Source organism: Embiotoca jacksoni, unplaced genomic scaffold (assembly GCF_022577435.1).
Source record: "Embiotoca jacksoni isolate LCO1_2020_lvr unplaced genomic scaffold, fEmbJac1.0.p SCAF_5, whole genome shotgun sequence".
Lineage (NCBI taxonomy): Eukaryota > Metazoa > Chordata > Actinopteri > Embiotocidae > Embiotoca > Embiotoca jacksoni.
Genome location: NW_027185403.1, coordinates 11,959,936 through 11,979,030, shown reverse-complemented (window position 1 = coordinate 11,979,030; position 19,095 = coordinate 11,959,936). Strand labels below are relative to the sequence as shown.

Here is a 19,095-nt window from a genome sequence, read left to right as displayed (position 1 = left end):
ATGAAGCGTCATTTAGTGGCTGCTGGAATATTTTATCATTCCAAAGGCAAATATTTATTCCAGAGTTTTGTTGTTGGTAGTACTATCCCTCCAAGTGGAATAGGTCATCTGTCTAGAGACTAATTTATCACACCGGCAAGTACGCACAGGCATGCACGCATACTAACACACACACACACACACGCACACACACACACACACACACACACACACACGCGCGCGCACACACACACACACACACACACACACACACACACACACCCTGACCTGTCAGTCTGCTCCTCTTATTCTGTTGAAGCTCTCTTTTCTGGGCCTCGGCTGAATGATCGTACAAAACCTTTGACTAACTTTGAGAGGTTTTCTATTTCACCGAAACCCGTAGAAGTTACCACAGCAGTGTGACCCTTTTTTTTTTTTTTTTTTTTTTTTTTTTTTTTTTACACAGCATTTAACTGAAATGACTGACCCAGCAGCAGTATGAGAACCAGTACTCGCGTTTTTACTAGTTCGACAGTGTGCTGCCAAACCTGAGGAGACCCATCTTCCTCCCCCTCCTCGTTCCTCCCCTTGAACTAAACAAACAAATAAAACAAATCTGGTGGCACAGCATGGTAGCTGACAGGAGTAACGCGGTCTCAAGAAGCGACGGGCCAAAGAGTGTTTGAAGTGTGTGTGAATCAGCTCGTGTTAAAATACCACGTGCGTCCTGGGCCTCCTTCAGCTCCGCACACTGTTATGTAACATGCCTGTCTCTGACTTGGACAGAGACAGGCATGTGTTATTGGTCTCCAGTAAGTAACAATAACATTAAGACATACATAACTAGTATGATTAAAGTCATAAAAGTTCAGCTCCTGGTTCGAGATACTTTTGTTGCAGACTGAAATATCTGCGACGATTAGACCGATTTCCATATTTTTATTTTTTTTTCCAAACATGCATTGTGTCCCCAGAGGGTGAAGTTTAATGACACGACTTTTTCCCATGCACCATAAGGAGGTTGACATCAGTGGTTTTAGCGGACGACATCGGCCTGTTGCATTTGTGTCAGCATATATGGGCGCTTTACTACCAAACCGTTGTAAGGACTGCCTGAGAGGAACTATGCACTGGGAAGCTACACTTAAAACTACAATCTACAGTGTGTGTGTGTGTCAGCTGATATATTATCAGAATTTTGTACTAAAAAAATTAAAAAATCCAGTATCGCTCTAGTTTTGAGTGACTGTCTGAATAACTAACAAACGAACTGCCATTAAATTCGGTACACACATGCATGTCATTGTTCGATTTACGTCTGAGGACAAATACCAGCAGATCTGGACATTCCCATCATCCTCAGCTGTACTTTGTGGCAGCATGCTGGCACAAAGTGCTAAACTAACAGGGTGACCGTGGTTGCTGTAGACTCGTGGTTTTACCAGGTGAATGGATGATATAAAAATTTTAAAAAAAGCCCACTGACATTTCCTTTCCACCGCATCGATATAGATCTTCCTGAATTAAGAAGTCAGTGAAGTTACGTGCTTGAAAGGGAGCTCCATTAGCTTTACATGCAGCTGCCTGCCGTCCTGCCTCAGTGTTGCTTCTTGAGCTTAGCCGCTCAAGGCTACCTTCTTATAGCATCACAGTTGCTTTGTGGGTAATGTAGGCACCAGATTTAGAAAAGTTGATGGATCTTTTTTTTTTTTTTTTTTTTTTTAATTCTCTCTATTTAATTCCGTTGCGTTGATTTTTGTTCCTTTCATCTAAACTCTTGAGTGCTCCAATGTCACAGCAGGAGGGATACTCTTAACTCTGCCCGTTGCAGCGCTGAAAATAATCACACAACGAAAATTAAAATCCATCTCTCCCATTTCAAGAGAAGACTCCTGGTTACGCGCATGTGGAAGCAATTTTGGGTCTGATAACCCCCCCTCCCCCCCTCCCCGCCACCGCCGCCCTCCTCTGCCCTGTGGGTTTGCGCAGAAGCCGCCTTTCCCGAAATTTTCCCACCTCCTCTGCCCCACTCGTAAAGCTGTGGCCACTCTGGCACCGCACAACCCCTTGTTGTCGCATAAAAGAGCTTCGGCAGTAAACAAATTGTTGTTTTGCGGTCAAACTTTCGTAAACACAGTTCTCCCGAGAGCGTCATCAGCGGGACGACAATACTGGCAAATGAGAAATTACTTGATTATAAAGCACTTCTTTAAAAGGAACTGACCAAAAAAAAAAGAGGAATTAAAAGGTTTCAGTCCGCAGCAGGGGTCACGGTACCAGCAGAGAAATACAGTTATTTAAAAAGTTTAGTTGTTGTTTTTGTTTTTAAAAAAGGAGGAAGCGAGTGTTTTAATTTTTCAGATTTTATTAAAATACGGTGTGGAGTTTACCATTGGAAGTTACCATCACAAACATGATTGTTTCTAATAAAAAAGTAAACAAAACAAAAAAATAAAGCTTAAGAGCCTAGTTACAGGAGGGTTTTTTTTTTTTTTTTCCATTTGTGTTTTTTTTTTTGTTTGTTTTTGCAGTCTGGTGAAAGAAAAAAAAAATCAATTCACAATGAGTGAGAGGAAAAAAATAAAATAAAATAATGTTCACATGTTGTAAAAATACATTTCCCAATTTTAACGTTACACACGGTCGCTTCCAAACATTCATTCATTCGTTCATTCATTCCTTGTTAGATGGTTAGATGTCAGTGCCAAAAGAAAGCAAAACAGAAAACAAAAGTTCAGACCTGTGCACAAAGAGGAGAACGAGGGGGAAGCAGGTTTCTAAAGAGAAAACGCGCGGTGGGGGCTCGTCTACATTCTGGGGGCGGAAAAACTGGGGAGGGGGGGGGACGAGGGACACGAGACGGAGGGACACGAGACGGAGGGGCGACTGCTGGAGGATATGTGTGCATTTGAACCCTGAGAGAGAAAAAGTGACCAACTCTCACCGTATTTTTTTTTTGTTTTTGTTTTTTTTGTTTTTTTTTTGTCGACAGACCACACCGGTGTCCGCTATGCCTCCCCATCTAACCCCAACACCCCCCTTTTTCCCTTCCCCCTCCCCCGCCTTCTGCCAGCCACGCCGGGGCTCCGGCCGCGCCGGGAAAGACGCTTTAAGAGCCCCAGGTTGGTGGTGGTGATGGTGGTGGTGGTGGTGGTGGGTTTGCTCTCACACCCAAGAGTGAAATATCAGCTGCTGCTGCGCTGTGAGCGTCACACTGTGCTTATCCGTTAGCCTGCGCGCATACAGACACACCGCCGAGCTGAGTTGAAACTTATTAAAAAAAAAAAACACACACAAAAAAAAAAACAGAAAAGAAACGAAAAGAAAACAACACGGTTAATGCGCAGTAAGAATTCACACTGGGTTTATGGAGCTAAAACTGTTCACACGAGGCTAAATGCGGTTCACCACTGAAAGATAAACATTTAAAAAAAAAAAAAAAAGAAAGAAAAATAAAAGAAATGCAAGGTGCTGTGAGAGTTTAGGCCTGTCCGGGGGTGTGAGGAGCTTTTCGCGGAGCGGCCCGATCTTTTTCGGCTCGGTGTGTCTCCTGACTTCACCTGCTGTGGTCAACTGTATTAAGGCAGTGAGTGGTTCCATGGCGACTTTCTATAACAGCTACTGTTACGGGGAGAGAATAAGTAAGGCCCACGGGATATCAGCTGGAGAGGACGAGTGGGAGAAGACGAATTAAAAAGAGAAATAAAAAAAAAATTTAAAAAAAAAGAGGAGGGGGGGAGAGGAAGGGGGGAGGGAGGGAGAGGGGTCTCTTGTTTTTCGCTGAAATGTTTCAGTACAACATGTAGAACACAGACAGCATATTCATAAAAATGAAATCCTACAATAAAACAGAATGGTTTTCATAACAGTGCACTGCTGAACTGAAAAATATATATAATAATCATCATCATCATCAACAGCAAAAAATTTAAGATTACTATTATGCTCATAATCCGAACTATGGGGGTTATTTTTTGTTTTTTAAAAATATATACTCATCACATGACAGAGGAGCCTATCATCTCAGGACACAGACATGCTCCATGTCTCTCATAGACTCTGAAGGGGGAAACTGTACATCACTGGAAACTGACCACGACAAAAATGGCAACTCGGGTTGAAAACACTTTTTTTTTGGGGTGGGGGGGGGGTGGGGGGGGTGAGGAGGAGGGGAGGGGAGGGGAGGTTAAGGAAGGGGGGCAATAGTATTTCCCCTTCGAAATGACCTCACATGCACTGTAGCTGGAGCAGCTTGACAATAAAGGGGACAATTTTTTTTTAAAAAGAAATCAGCACCTACGACTACTGTTCTAGTAAAAGAAACCGAGCAGACCACGACGACCGCCTTTTGTTGTGTTTTTTTTTTTTCTTCTCCAATTTTCATTAGCCGGGAAGCTTGAGGTCGAAAACACATCGACTAGACTTTGAAGTCCAAGAAATGGGAAAGCTGAATTGTGCTGAATAATCCACAATGAAGAAATAAAAAGGGGTAAAGGCAAAAAAAAGATACGCTTCGAAGCCTGAGTATTCAGTGACCTTATCGAACCTAGAAAGATTTTGTCAAATTGTTTCATGGGGCATTTTCTTTTCTTTTTTTTTGTTTTATCTTTTTCTTTTTCTTCTTTTTTTTTTATTATTGTGTCATTACTGCTACAATTACACAACCCTTCTAGTAAAGAATAGTAAAGACGTATCTAGAAAATCTGTACAAAAAATAAAAGGGTATGCACGGTACATTCAATATCTGTTACTGAGGTACTAGAAAGGTGTTCCCTTGACACCAGGGCAACAGCGTTTAAGAGTTACTCCGAGGGACTATTCCTTTGGAACGACAACAGCTTGTTATCATAACGGGGTGAGGGAACATACACACACACACACACACACACACACACACACACACACACACACACACACACCACTGTCATTAACAAAGCCAGCATGCAAGAACACTGTCCCCTTTTGCTCCTACAGGGAATCTAATCTCTACCGTCCCCTCACACGTGGAGGAATTGGTTGGATGCATACTGGTTCGTGAGCGGAAGTGGAGGGTGGGCCATGACAGTGGGAGAAGAGTGGAGGGTGGGTGCAGGGTGGTAGGGTGGTGGTGTGGCGAGATCTTATCAAATAATAAGGCGGTAGTCGATCCCTGGTCACCCCTGTGTTTTGAATGTCGGCAGTGTGTGTGTGTGTGTGTGTGTGTGTGTGTGTGTGTGTGTGTGTGTGTGTGTGTGTGATCAGGTTCTTCATCGCTAACCTGTAACTGTCCCGTGCGCAGCCAGACGGCGCCCCCTGCTGGCGAGCTCGCTGGCCTGCTGCTGTTTTTCTCCCGAGGAGAAAAAAAAAAGAGCAAGAATTGGATTGTGTGTGGGCACTGTGAGCTCAGGACCTCACACACAGCACCTCTGGCTGCTGGCAGGAGATGGAGATTCAAACCAAGGCGCCGAGGTTCTCTGATAAGCTACCGTCTCATAAAAGCGTGTGTAAAACCAGGGATGACTGTCCTAAAACTAGACAATCACAGCAGAAAAAAGGTTAAAAAAAACAAAAACAAAAACAAAAACAATATTGGGTGTCCCTCTTTAAAGGATTAAGTATGAGCAGAGCAGCTAAAGCATACTTTGACGGTCGGGGAGCGCCACACTGACAGCACAATGGATCCCTCTGACCACAGTGTCAGGAGGGAGAAGGGCGAACGTGGGCTGAGTGGTAGCTAGAAGCTTGTTGGGGACAACAGGATGTAATGTACGCGACTCTGTCTGGTTTACTTCAGTACACATTTTCCCCTCCATCATAGGAGAGGTGGAGGGAGACAGAAAAAAAAAAGAAAAGAAAAGAAAGAAAAAAAAAGAAAGAAATAAGAAGAAGAGAGCAGTAACATGAGCCATTAATGTACAAAGTGGGACTTGAACCTTTCTGTCTCTGTGCCTCTAGTGGTCAGAACCAGAGGGTGACTGCAGGAGGCGGTAGACTGTAAAGCCTCATGTCAGAAATGCAATTTTTTTTTCTTTTTTTTTTTACAAAACAAACATTAACACCTAGAACCACAACAGATCAACTTTCCATTAAAACAACAGCCAACTAAGGAAATTAACCAATCCAATCATTGAATCCTTGAGAACGCAGTTATTGCTGACGTAGTAGGGGAGTGAGGGGGTGGAGGGGGGGGAGAGAGAGAGATGGTGGGTGAGATGAGGAGGGACGGGGTGGTGGGTGGCATGGGGGCTAGCTGTGGATAGGTCACTCCTGGGCTGGTTATGTGATCTGAGAAAGGACTGTAGATCCACGTCAGGTCAAACTGGTGCTGCCGATGTACTGGAGGGTCGGGTTGTGTCTGATCCTGGGAGGTGTAGGGGGAGGTGTGGGGGGGGAGGGAGGGGCGGCGGGGCGGGGCGGGGCAGGTTGGTTTCCAGAGATGACGGAATGTGCTGGCGGCGGCGGGAGGGGGCTATTGGTCGGAGGGGATGTCTCTGTCGGCTTCGGCCTTAGTGGGCTGCCCTGGAGATGGGGCGTGAGGGGGGTGGGAGACGGGGGCGATGCCATGCGCCAGGGTTCCTGAAACCAGGCTCTCAACGCCTGCGCTGGCTCCTGGGAGACCCCCCGCTGCTGCAACATTGATCAGACCTGGAGGAAATCTTAAAAACGCAACAGCAAAAGAGTCACATGAGAGCCGCTCCATGTTCAGCCTCAGGACAAAGACTGATGATGTGTGATCTCTGTCATTTGTCATCCTCTACATCCCCTCCTCTCACCTGTAGGTGGCTCCGTTAAGTTCTGGGTGAACAGTAGCTGCCTCCATGCTGGGCCACTGAGAGGCTGCCATCAGATACTCCTTATTAACACAGTTCTTCAGACTGTCGGGGATACGCCCTGGAGCAAGGGAATCAAGACCGTTACGACTCCGCGGAGGTTGAAAATCAAAAGACAAGTTCATCCTACTCGTGTTCGCCAGTGCAATACAAGGGCCACCGAGGACGTGTCACGCCGGTGTTGTTTTTACAGCCATGTTATCGCGGCCTCATCACCGCGTTTAATTAATGCCGTTTGGAGGCAACTTAGACATTGGCTTCAACAATTTGCAATAGCTATTTCAAGACTGGGAAAAGAAAGTTAAGAGAGTCAAAACATGAGCCAGACATGTCAAACACGAGTTGGGTGAATATCTCACAGTTTTGGTCGGATAAAACAAGCGAGTTCATGACATGATGTCAGGCACTGAAGAAACCATAACGGTTATTGTTCTCCGTTTTCAAACTTTCAATTGACTCATTTTATCCAAGAGCAGGTTAAATGATATAAACATAATATAATTTGCGTTGTGTTTTGTTAGCTCAGTGGGGTTTGTTGAGGAGCATCTATATGAAGTAATCAGTCAGATGTGACATCACGAACTTATCCACGAAGCTCCCTTTTTACATGCACTTAATTCTGCGATTGCTCTGGCCACAAAACTCAAAATCTACACTCGCGGGTTCCGTGAGACACGAGGTCGACGTCACGGTCTTACCGGTGATGGCCCGGCGCACCTCCCTGGCCGCCTCCTCGCGAGCCTCAACGGAGGCCTGCTCGCTGTACCAGGATGTGTGCGGGGTACAGATCAGGTTGGGGGCGTCCTTCAGAGGACCTGTTGAAAAACTGTTCAGAAGGGATACGGTTGTTACGGAGGGGAGCGCGGTAAGGTCGTGCGTCGTGCTCGCGGGCGGGGGCGTGCGAGGGCCAGCGCGGCGGCCCCGACGGGTCGCGGTTACCTGAAGGGTTCCGTCTCGTGGACGTCCAGGGCGGCCCCTCGTATCCGGCCCTCCTTCAGGGCCTGAGCCAGTGCTTTTTCGTCAACCAGGCCGCCTCTTGACGTGTTGACCAAAAAGGCTCCTTGACGCATCTGTATCACAGTGGGGGAGGGGGGGGGGGGTAACAATATGATTGAACCACGTGGAGCAGAGCCAGCAGCGGGCTGAGACTTTACACTTTTCAGCAAATTCCAACAGTGCAGATCAACGTAATTTGGCAATTAAGAGAATCTGCGTCTGTTCTTCCGATCTCTGACACCGTCTGCCAAACAACATGGAGGCAACGTTTGGTTCGAGCAAAGTTACAACTGATTTAAGCTGCATATAAAAACTGAACGCTGATCTTTGCTGGCAGTGTTGGAGCCTCCTTATTTCACCGGCGCGAACAGACGCTTCGGGGGTTCGGCACGTTAGACTTGACAGGCCGAGGGGCAATTTTTTTTCCCCTCCATTCCTCAATTCATTAAAACAAATCTGACGACGCTGCCAATGTGCCAAAGCGGCAATTTAATTAGCTGATGCCGGTGTTGAATTTATACTATTTCCACCGTAACCGCGAGAATTAACGCGACGACCCCATCGCAGCAACCGCACAGCTTTTTCTCTCCTCGCGCACGGGGGGGGGGGGGGACCGGGCGTCATTAAACCTGATTTTATAAGATAATCACGATGATGTAGGCGCGATAAATATATCCGGATTTCGATACACTTTAATGCGACCAAACCCACTGACCAGAGACGTCTGACGGCAAAAGTTCTACGACGCAGCAGAAATGCAGGCCGCGTGATGGCAAGATAACACAAGTACATCTTAATTAAATCCTACTGGATGCTAATGAAACTATTCTGGCAGGCAGACAGAAACACAGGAGAACGGAGTGAAAATGGAAAACAGACTTAGCTTTAACTAAATAGCAGGATGCTGTTAAGGCTGCGAAGAACAAATACTATTCACACTTAGTTTCAAGCCACTGCCAAGAATCCTCGTCAACAACGTTTAACTCTGTCGGTGCTCCTGCCGCCCCCCACCACCACCACCACCACCACCACCACCTCCACCACGGGTGCATTTGTCTGCTGCGCTGTGACAATTTTCGGAGACGCTTTCGGGACACGGTTACTAAACGTAGGTCCCGGGTTACGTCTTATCACCGTGCTGCATCCATTTCGCCCACTTTGCCTCAGGTGTTGGATCAGTTTGAGCCCGTCTCCGTCTCCCTCCTCCACTAAAACTGTCGACCGACTGAAAACCACAAAAACCAAAAACCCGGACGTCATTCCTTCTGGTTTCTTTAAAAAAAAAAAGTTTTTTGGTGTAATTGGGCCGTGTTTCTCAACCGTTATAAATCATTGCCTGGCTACTAACTGCTGCTTCAGTCCCACGGTATTTTGAACCGCGCAACAGAGCGTATTCTCGTAAACAAGGCAACTTTGGACCCTACCGATCCATTTTGGACCAATTCCTACCGCGCCGTGGCCACAAAAGACATCGTTTTCCAGCGTAAGTCTCTGTCTGATATTGTAAAGTCTTGCTGCAAGGACTCGGACGTGTTAAGTGCCATGACATAACCCGTGTTGTGACGTGGCGCTGCGTCAATAAAATCGAATTGAATTGAATAAGCAGCGATGGCATTTGCGAGATTTTTGCCAGTCCGGTTTTAGGTCACGTCACAGCACTGAATCCGCCCTTACAAAGATTTCCATGATCCGTTACTCATTCTGGCGATCCTGCTGTCCTTGTGTTACACGGGCCACGGAGACTCTCGTCGCCCGCCTCGAGCAGTTTGCCGGTACCCGAGGCTCTGCTCTCAACTGGTTTACATTCTCAGAGAAAGAAAAGGCCCGGGGTGCTCTTGGACTTCAAACTAGCGGCGAAGGTGCTGTTTAAAAAAAGTGGTGAAAAGTTCGAGGCTCTCTTCTGGCAAAAACTAAAAAGCCTTCACTGCGTGTACTAGAGGGGGATTGTGTGCTGGGCCTTCCACCCCGACGACGGCTACGTCCGCCGCCACGCGTCGGTTGTAACCCTGTTCGCTTTTAACGGTTTTGGCATTTGTTCTTCTGTTTATAATTTCACCATGAACTTGCCGTCTGGATGAAGGCTTTTTATTTTTCGCGACAGAAGAGTGCCTCGGACCTTTTCCTCTTATGGGTTGAAATCACATCTGACTTGATGGATGCTTCTGTTAGCTGTGGGGACTACCCTTCTCAGCCGCCGCCTCCGACCTGAGGGGCGCCTCAAAAGGTCCATTTTGGGTCCGGTATTGTTTTTACAGTGCTGCCTCGCGAGTCTCTTTTTCAACACACAATATTTCTGATCCCGTTTATGCCGATAATACATCGACGTGCTGCTCAAACCTGACTCTACCTCTTCTGTAAGTTCTTTAATAAGTCGCGAAACTGAAGTTAAAGCTTAGCTCTCGCAAAATGTTTTCAATCTCAATAAAGATCAAACAAATATTTTGCTGCTCGATCCCTCTCGTCTAACAGAAGTGTCACTTGATAATATTTCACCTCAGCTCTACGGCCCACTACTGGGTGTTATTTTTAATTCCTCTTTTAAATCAGCTTCCGACAGATAAGAGCTCTTCCTAAAGTCCCGTCCGTCCTTTTCTTTTAAAGACTTTGAGATGGTCACTCGTGCTTCTCCTACTACTTCGAGGGTGGACTATTATTAATTCTTTGTATGGTGGAACGGGCCAGACATCAATGTCCTGTGCTCGTAAGCACGAGCACATTTCACCTAATCTGGCCTCCTTACTTTGGCTGCCTGTTCAGCACAGGATAATATGTATTGCTGTGTATCGGCGCCTAAATGGAGAAAATGTCCCGTCACGTCTGGTGCGTAACGCAGCAAACATTTCAGAAGCTTCGCGTTTTGTCTGCTTGGTTTTATTGACCTCCTGATTTGGTCAATTTTCCTTGATTTTAGTTCATCTCGGTAAGCCACGTTGTTAAATGTTTTGTAAAACTTGTGTTTGTCGTTGCCATTTCTTACGATGCGCTGCAACCCACAGACAACGTCAATGCAGTTTTCTGTGTTGTAGTTGTTGAAAATATATTCATCCCATTATCCATTTCTTAACTATTTCACATACAGAGCCTGTGACAGGAGAAGAATGCATTTCTTGTCCTACTCCGAAGACTGGGGGCATTGACGGCGGCGGCGGCGGCGGGTGCTTCATTTGTGAAAATGGACCCGTTTCTCGATAGCCTTCCCGTGTCTGACTTCATGCCGACGATCCGCTCTGTGCAGCTACACAATATCTCTGGCCGTCTCTCGTCAAAAATAAACTACGAGCGTATTTTTAGTGTCGCGAAGCGCCGAGCGGCTTCTGGGCTGCTGCTGAAATGCGACGCGGCACATCGCAAGCTTGGTCTCGACGCAGCCGGTTCCGGCGGAATCCAGCTTTTGCCGGTTCTTAGATCCAGACTGACTCTTCGTGCGACGTAACTTTGTTTTCTTGGCCTAATGTGTGTTTACGTCCGCGTGCAGCACATTAAGTCAACCTACGTTGTGTTTAAATGTACCGATAAATGAACTGACTTGACTATTTGTTGCAAAAACAAAGCCACCGATGAGGCGCACGTGAAAGAAACAACTCCGTTTGAACGTTCAAAGTGCGTCCACACACCTGTTTGATGGTGAAGTCATTAATGAGGTGGTGGTTGTGCTCGTTGAGGCTGCAGTGCAGGGATACGCAGTCAGAGTGGATGAGGAGGTCCTGCAGGGTGGCCATTCGCTGCAGGCCCAGTGAGCGCTCCACGCCATCGGGCAGGTAGGGGTCATAAAAGATCACGCCAAAGCCGAAGGCCTTGGCCCGCAGAGCCACCGCTTGACCGACGCGTCCTGCAAAAACCAAGGAGATCGGTTATAAACAGCCGTTGAGGTGCGCTGGCTGATCCGAAAACAGAAATCTTGTTGCAACTTGTTGACTAAGCGGATCAAGCACTGAAGCACTTCATCAAATCGATCCTTGTTAAATTACAAATCAATAAGACAAATACAATCTTTGATGAAACAAACTGTGACAACAAATGCACGCTCTTCACTCACCGAGGCCGATAATGCCCAGCGTCTCGCCCCTGATACGAGCGGCGCCGCCAGCCACCTCCCTGATCTGCTCCACGCTGGAGGCTCGGGTTCCCTCCCGTAGAGCTTGGTGCATCCAGGTGACTCGCCTGTACAGGTTGAGAATCAGACATAGCGAAGTGTCGGCCGTCTCCTCAACGGAGGACGCTGGCACGTTACAGACGGCGATGCCTGGATGACCGGTAGAAAAGGAGGGGAAGAAATATGAACCACTCTGCATGTTGCTCCACCGCGAGCTCACGGCCGACCGCGGGTCACTGGAAATAAGTTTAAAGTTTGATCCTCTCACCAAGCTCGGCAGCTGCTTTGACGTCAACGTTGTCGAAGCCGGAGCCAATCCGGACAATTACTCGTAGGCCTTTAAACTTTTCCAAGTCGTCTCTGGATAGAGTGATAGTGTGGTACAGCAGAGCAGCCACCGCCTCATTTAGCACCTAGAGCCGACAAATGAATTTGAAAAAAAGGCCGTATTGCGGAGACGGTCCGCTTTCATCTCGCACAGTGTCTGAAATACAATGTTTTTTTTGGAAAAGCATTCCCCTTTTGAACTGTGTTGTGTTGACGTGTGTTGTGTCGCCTCTACCTTCTCATGAATCTCTTGTGTGGACTGGGCATCGCAGAAAGCCACCGTGGCCACATCTTTGAGGATGGGCATTTCCACAGTGCAGTCGCGCCCGTCCAGCAGGGCCACCAGGGGCCGCGGGTGCATTGGCCCATTAAGGATGGGGGGTCGGATACCTGAGTACGCCGGAAAGAAAAACGCGTTAGCTACAAATGTCCATTCATTTTATTTTTTTTTTTTTTTTTTAAACACACACACACACACACAAATAAGGGTACCAATGCACATCAGGGGCATTTGAGCAATTTTTTTCCCCTCTAAATTCCGTCGTCACACAATCCTTTCCCGTCTCTCTGTCAGAGGAGTGACGCAGCTTGTTGACGACACGGCGACCAACCGCTCGCTTTGCAGAACCAGTTAAGTTAAGCTGGAGGTTAGTGACTCAACGGTCTGCTTTTCCCATGTACGTGACGTGATGCAAGGCATCGTACCCTCACGACAAAATCCCTCCGCACACATAGCTAAACTTAACGGGGCGAAGCGCCACACTCCTCAGACAATAATAACTCAAGACTTTAATGACTCGCTCTTTCCAACACGTCCACCAGCAGCCGAAGTGAACAACCACGACGACGTGCGCCTCTTCGCGAGCGAGGGATTTAAGGTGACGAAACATGTAAGTGTAACCAAATCTGTGATGGGGCACGGAGAGCGTCCGGCAGTCAGGCCTATTTGGTATTGAACTCCAGCTCTGTTTAGGAGCCAATATACAGCATCCAGTCTTCATGGAGTCATCTCTGTTCTCCTCAGCGTCTCAGACTCTGGGCTTAAAGGGGAAGATCAGACCCCAAGTGTTAATTCAGGGAACTTGAACTGCCTACTGTATGAGCAGAGGACACACACAGAGGAGGGGGCTGAGACGGCAGGGGGAGAGGTGATGGAGTATGGCGGCTGGGGGAGGGGTGGAGAAATCTGTGGGGTCTCTGGGAGGAGGCGGTGGGGGTTCATGAGGGGGTCTGAGTCATGACCTAAATTCTGCTGTCTGGCACAGTCCCTGCTTCCTATTTTTCTTGTTCACTGCCTTTCATCAGACACATACGAAAACACACTAACACACACACACACACACACACACACACACACACTGGTGGCAAACAGCTGCACATTTGGCCATTTAGTATTCTGCCAACAAAAGAAATGTTGCTTGTCAAAAACCAAATCAATGCCACAAATAAAAAACGCCACATCTCTGCCGAATCACTGCATATTGCTTTTTTTACACCTCTCCCTGTATTACTGGCTCCTCAGCAGTTTTAGGCTTGGGCTAACTCCACATAGGCACCAGTGCACACTATCTTGTCTCCGCTGGGTGACAGGTGTGTGTGTGTGTGTGTGTGTGTGTGTGTGTGTGTGTGTGTGTGTGTGTGTGTGTGTGTGTTTCCCATGGTGGGGGAGTGTGTCTGGCTGGAACATTTACTTGGACAGAGGGCAGGACGTAATGGTGAGACTGCCGAGGAGGAAAAGGGAGCTGGTAGCCCAGGGTGGAAAACAAATATTTGTGAACGCTTCCTCTGACGTCTGAGCATTTCCCAATGCATGGATGAAATTCACACAGGGGGAAAAAAAAAAAAAAAAACGTATAGCCTGCTGCCTTTACACAATGTACGATCGGATGCACTCCATTTTGCAGTGTGATTCACATTCATTGCAGATGGCTCAAGAATGCTATCATGCCTACTGCAACACGCTGAAAGCACAAAGAGACTCTTACTATGTTGAAAAACCCGAAAAGCTTCATCACAAAGACCTCCTCTGAAAAAATATATATCCAAGTAGGTCTGCCTACACGCAGAGTAATTTGAGTAAAGGACATTGGCATACCCAAGGCCTACGAAGAGCAAGCATGGCCGCGCACACAATACAATTCATTCAGTGATTCATTCATTCTCCCTCCCTCTCCCTTTCTTTGCCCTCACTCCCTCCTCCTCTCCTCTCTCCCTCTGGCTGTAGTTTAGAGTAAGAGGTGAGGGGGGAGGGGCAGCAAAAAAAAAAAAACGATGATAATGCAGCAAGCAGCAGTACTCCACCCAGAAGCAGCCAGACACACACACACACACACACACACACACACACACACACACACACACACACACACACACACACACACACACACACACACACACACACACACACGGTTATTCAGTTCCTTCTTAATGGCTGCGACAACACCAATACACGCCGAACATAAAAGGGAAACTGCACAAGCATAGCTGCACCACACCCAAACCTTAGATCTCTCCACCCACAGTTCGCAAATTTCAAAAACACATGGCAAAATAGAAAACACATGAGCACCGGGCCTAACCTTGCATTATGAAGTCTGTCAGCCTGTCTTCCTCTCTCTCTCTCTCTCTCTCTCTCTCTCTCCCTCGCCTTGCTCTCCCTCTATAGCTCTTTTTTTTTTTTTTCCTCCCTCTCTCTCTCCGCCAGCCTGCTCTTGGCTGACTGGATCCCAGCTGTCATCCACGCCCAGCCCCTCCCCCACGGCCAGCCTCCAATCACAGGCGGCCCCATTGAGAGCTGGCCAACCAGCACTAACCTCATTAGCATAGCCGAAGCTGAGGGCGGTTTGGGCTGTTGTCGTTTTTTAAAGAGACAGCTGGCCCGTTTCCCTGTAGCTGCGGCCGCGACCCTTCACCTTGTCCTCTTGCTCTCACCCGTCTCCAGAGACTCTCTCAGACTCTTCCCTCCATTTTAGCGCACCGTTATGTCTGAACTCCTCCTTCACTCTCCAAACCACATCTCAAAGAAACCTGCCCTGGACCAACCCCAAATGCACTGGCAATGTCAAAAAGTTGACTTATTAGCCGTGATCGCCACAAAGTGCATTTCTCGCATAGCAGTCTTACAGAGTATCCTCCTTCACTCTCAAATGCACTGAGGGGAAGCGAGAAATACTACCGAGGTCTCTGCATCAGGTAAAGACCACAGTAAAGTATGTTCATCAATATGATCTCATTATTGTTACACAAAACAGACCACAATATTCCTAAAGCAACACCATAGTATATTAAAGGCGACCGCCGAAGAGCAAAATCATACAAATATAGTGGGGACACCTTCAGCATCTGGTTTTTAAAAAAATGCAGAAACTTTGATCAATATTTGAAAATGTTTCAAATTTCAAGTGTTAACTGTACGACTCTGGGTATGATAGTTTTAATTCAGTACTTAACAAAAAAAACACATATGGCCCATATACACAGGCTCCCACATATTTACTTTTACTTTATAGATATGCACTTGACTGATCCCCAAAGGAAAATATAATATACATGTGTGTGTGTGTGTGTGTGTGTGTGTGTGTGTGTGTGTGTGTGTGTGTGTGCAGTATGTATGAGTATTTATGAACTCTCACCCTCACAAATGCGGTCAAGTCTCTGCCGCTTGACCTGTTTGTGCTTGTCCATCAGAGCCATAGACCAAGTAGGCTTAACCTGGGACAGAGAAGAACAGATCCAAGTGCTGGCGGGGCCTCTTACTGATGTCCACTTAGTTTCACCTGCACACAAACGGGGAATCCGGTCAGCAAAGAAAAGAGAATAGTTCACGTTTCTATTTCCACATGTAACCGTCTGAATAACTTCATGTTCTGAAGGACTAATAATCAAAACTTTAGGGGAAAAAAAAAAAAAAAAAGAAGCAAAAAATGGATCAGCACAATTAAAATTAGCAGTGCCCACACTTGCCTGAAGTATATCGGGGTATATGTATCAGGTTCCTTCATTTTCTGGAGGGGTGACGTGGTCGCAGTGGGTGGTTAAAAAGTGCCTTTTCACTTAATTTTGGACTATTATCGTTCCAAATTTTTATAAAAAGAAAAAACACGCAGTGTGCCATAAACAAAACGATAATCACCAAAACAAGGCTTATAGTGAATAATTTGAACTGCAATGTTCTCATCCTCCCATCGTCTGCACTCAAAATAGTTTTTTTTTTCTGTTCATTTAAGTGCTGTGAAAAAAACCCACTTGGATGCGTAGTTCATGTGTTGTAACGAGAGGGAAAACCCTGAACATTTACAAGTGACTTTTAAAACAAGGACATGACGACAGTGAACTTGAAGTCTGACCAGTTTTTTTTTGTTGTTTTTTTTTTGGGGGGGGGGGGACTATGTCGATCAAATGTGTAATAACGAGTCCAGTGACACTCACCTGGAGGACGATGTCTGTTGTGCAAGTCAGGTTGACAACTTTGTTTCAGCTGTGAAGAAACCAACAGGATATTGACTTTAGATTAGGATACTGTCACACGGCGGGTGTCACTGCAGGCGTCTTGATAAGAAGACGAAGACGACACCACGATAACCGCATTTTGAAATTTCCACAATTACATACTCAGAAATGAACAAAATACGGTGTTGTGAGCGAGCGTCCCCCCCCAGTGACACGTTTTTAGTTTTTTCTTCTCAAGACTCCTTCGGGCGGCTCACAGCCACTTCACTTTTATCTTTTTCGTAACTAAGCACATCTACTCAACCAATATATATATATATATATATATATATATATATATATATATATACATATATATATATGTATAGATAGATGTATAGAAGCACAAATTCAAGGTTGTATTCTGATTATTTTTCATTGCATGCAACTTCATTCATTTAGTTTCTTTTAAGAGTAGTTTGTTCATACCCTTTTCTGAAAACCATGTATTTTCAAATGTGGTGGTTTTGAATTTGTCTGATAAACCGAAGGATTAAATGTCCCTTTAGTGTTTGAGGATATTCTTTCACTTCCCAAGATAAAATACATGATTTTAAAAACACACTCGGGTCAATAAATGACTATTTCTACGAGCTTGGTGACTTCTTCAGAGTTACTAGTCGTAACAGGACAGCAACACCAACACAAATATCATTTTACATGAACAAAGATGCACCACTGAAGATGAAACTAACCAACAGTGTTCAAAAACAACAACTAAACTTTAAATAACTACAACATTAAAACAAACAAAAAAAGTACACGACCCGAGTGTGTACTTTTACTTTTGAGAACTTTTCAGGACATTTTCGCCGATGATCCTTCAGAAAGCAGGAGTAACACGTGTATTTAAAACGCGGTACGAGGAGTTTATACTTCAATAATAATAATAAAATAAAGGATTTAAATACTTTTTCTTTCTTCCAGCAACGAGTTCAGCCTGGAAACATCAACAACCGGGACCGTTAACCGACTTAGCTTTCTGGGCGCTAGCTAGCCCGATCCTAATCTACCTCCAATGAATGGCGGATCGTATTGAAGCGTTTGGTGGGAACATTACAAACATTTCACTCATGTTTGTGACGAAGACTTCGTCCTCAGTTCGTCCAGTCCGAGCGAGTTCAGCTAACAACAACTTCTGAACGGCGATCCGAGCTCAACTTAAAAAACACACACACACACACACACACATATAGCACACGCCAGCTAGCTGGCTAGCTTAACACCAACACAAACATCTCGAGAGGATCACGTTTTAAATTAAACACACAAAACGCGGATTATTGCCCACAAAACAACAACAACAACAACAAAACAACAACCTCGAAGCGGCGGCGCGCGGCGTTTGGTGTAAATTCAGCAGCGAAACGTGTCGATACAAACTCCTTTCGACCCCAAAAAAAAAAAAAAAAAAAAAAAAAAAAAACTACATCTGCGAGGCGGCGTTTTTTTTTTTTTTTTTTTTTGTGTGTTGCTAACGCTAGCTAGCCAACCAGCGCCGTTAACTCAGCGTGCCGCTGCGTGTGTGAGAGCGCTGCGGGCGGAGAGGAGCTCCGGCCCGGCCGGCGTGTCGTCGGGAGAGCCGCTGAAAAACCTGAAATATATATCCGACCCGGAGAGGAGTGAGTGCGGCGGAGGAGGTGGAGGAGGAGGTGGTGGAGGTGGAGGAGGAGGAGGTGGAGGAGGAGAGGGGGAGAAAACATTTAAGTCTGCGGGGAAATGTGAATCGGCCACATGATTGAATTCAAGTCGGATCTACTTTGGAGAACCGCGAAGAAGGAAAATATCGAAGAGGAGGAAGGAAGGAAGGAAGGAAGGGAGGAAGGGAGGAAGGGAAGGGAGAAAAAAAAAAAAAAAAAAAAAAAAAAAAAAAAAAAAACAACAACAACGATGATTATTTACCCTGAATTAAACTCTTTGAGGAGTGCTGAGCGGTGTGCGCGCGTCCGTGGTGTTCCCTCTCTCCCGGTCGCCATGAAATTAGACAAAAGAGGAAGTGGCTTGTTGATAGGGGGGGGGGGGGTGAGAGGGGGGGGTGGGCCGCCGGGGGTGGAGGGGGGAGAGAGAGAGAGAGAGAGAGAGAGAGAGAGAGAGAGGGGGGGGGGGGGGGGGTCAGGCCGTCTGTGAAAAAGCTTCCGTGGACTGAAGGAGCGCCCTCACCTTCCACGGCGGAACGACGAAGACGCGCAAGGACTCGTCAAGCGCAACAAGTCTGCTCACAGTTTATCGCGAACTTTTTTTTTTTTTTTTTTTTTTTTTTTTTTGATGCACTTTTAAGTTCCGCTGTTCAAGTCTTCAAAATAAATAAATAAATAAATACCCATTGATTATTTTTTTTTTTTTTTTTTTTTTTTTTTTTTCGCGAAATCCATGTAATTATAACCCTGTTACAGATAGCTGTAA

At 46.2% G+C, this 19,095-nt stretch overlaps 1 protein-coding gene across 3 annotated transcripts; it reads right to left on the bottom strand.

The window, feature by feature from the left end:
- Positions 1 to 2,326: 2,326 nt before the first annotated feature.
- Positions 2,327 to 18,652, bottom strand: ctbp1 (C-terminal binding protein 1). 3 transcript variants are annotated; one of them, XM_069171002.1, is made up of 11 exons: positions 18,595 to 18,652; positions 16,633 to 16,681; positions 15,837 to 15,980; positions 12,440 to 12,594; positions 12,146 to 12,290; positions 11,821 to 12,027; positions 11,399 to 11,613; positions 7,728 to 7,858; positions 7,487 to 7,614; positions 6,732 to 6,849; positions 2,327 to 6,614 (listed from the first exon to the last, which is right to left on the bottom strand). In XM_069171002.1, exons 3-11 carry the CDS (start codon positions 15,895 to 15,897, stop codon positions 6,428 to 6,430), a joined length of 1,347 nt encoding a protein of 448 aa, XP_069027103.1. In that variant the 5' UTR covers positions 15,898 to 15,980; positions 16,633 to 16,681; positions 18,595 to 18,652; the 3' UTR covers positions 2,327 to 6,427. The 3 variants fall into 3 exon arrangements, with proteins under 3 accessions (XP_069027103.1, XP_069027101.1, XP_069027104.1); XM_069171000.1 differs by lacking the exon at positions 18,595 to 18,652 and adding an exon at positions 18,015 to 18,079; XM_069171003.1 differs by lacking the exons at positions 15,837 to 15,980; positions 16,633 to 16,681; positions 18,595 to 18,652 and adding an exon at positions 14,784 to 15,395.
- Between the last annotated feature and the right edge of the window lie 443 nt (positions 18,653 to 19,095).

Excerpts from the sequence above, each read along its gene's own strand:
- ctbp1 (XM_069171002.1), bottom strand. The coding sequence starts at position 15,897 with ATGGCTCTGATGGACAAGCACAAACAGGTCAAGCGGCAGAGACTTGAC. Across the intron at positions 12,028-12,145 it reads CAAAGCAGCTGCCGAGCTTG|GCATCGCCGTCTGTAACGTG; the intron begins GTGAGAGGATCA and ends CCGGTCATCCAG. Across the intron at positions 7,859-11,398 it reads ATGACTTCACCATCAAACAG|ATGCGTCAAGGAGCCTTTTT; the intron begins GTGTGTGGACGC and ends ACTGTGATACAG.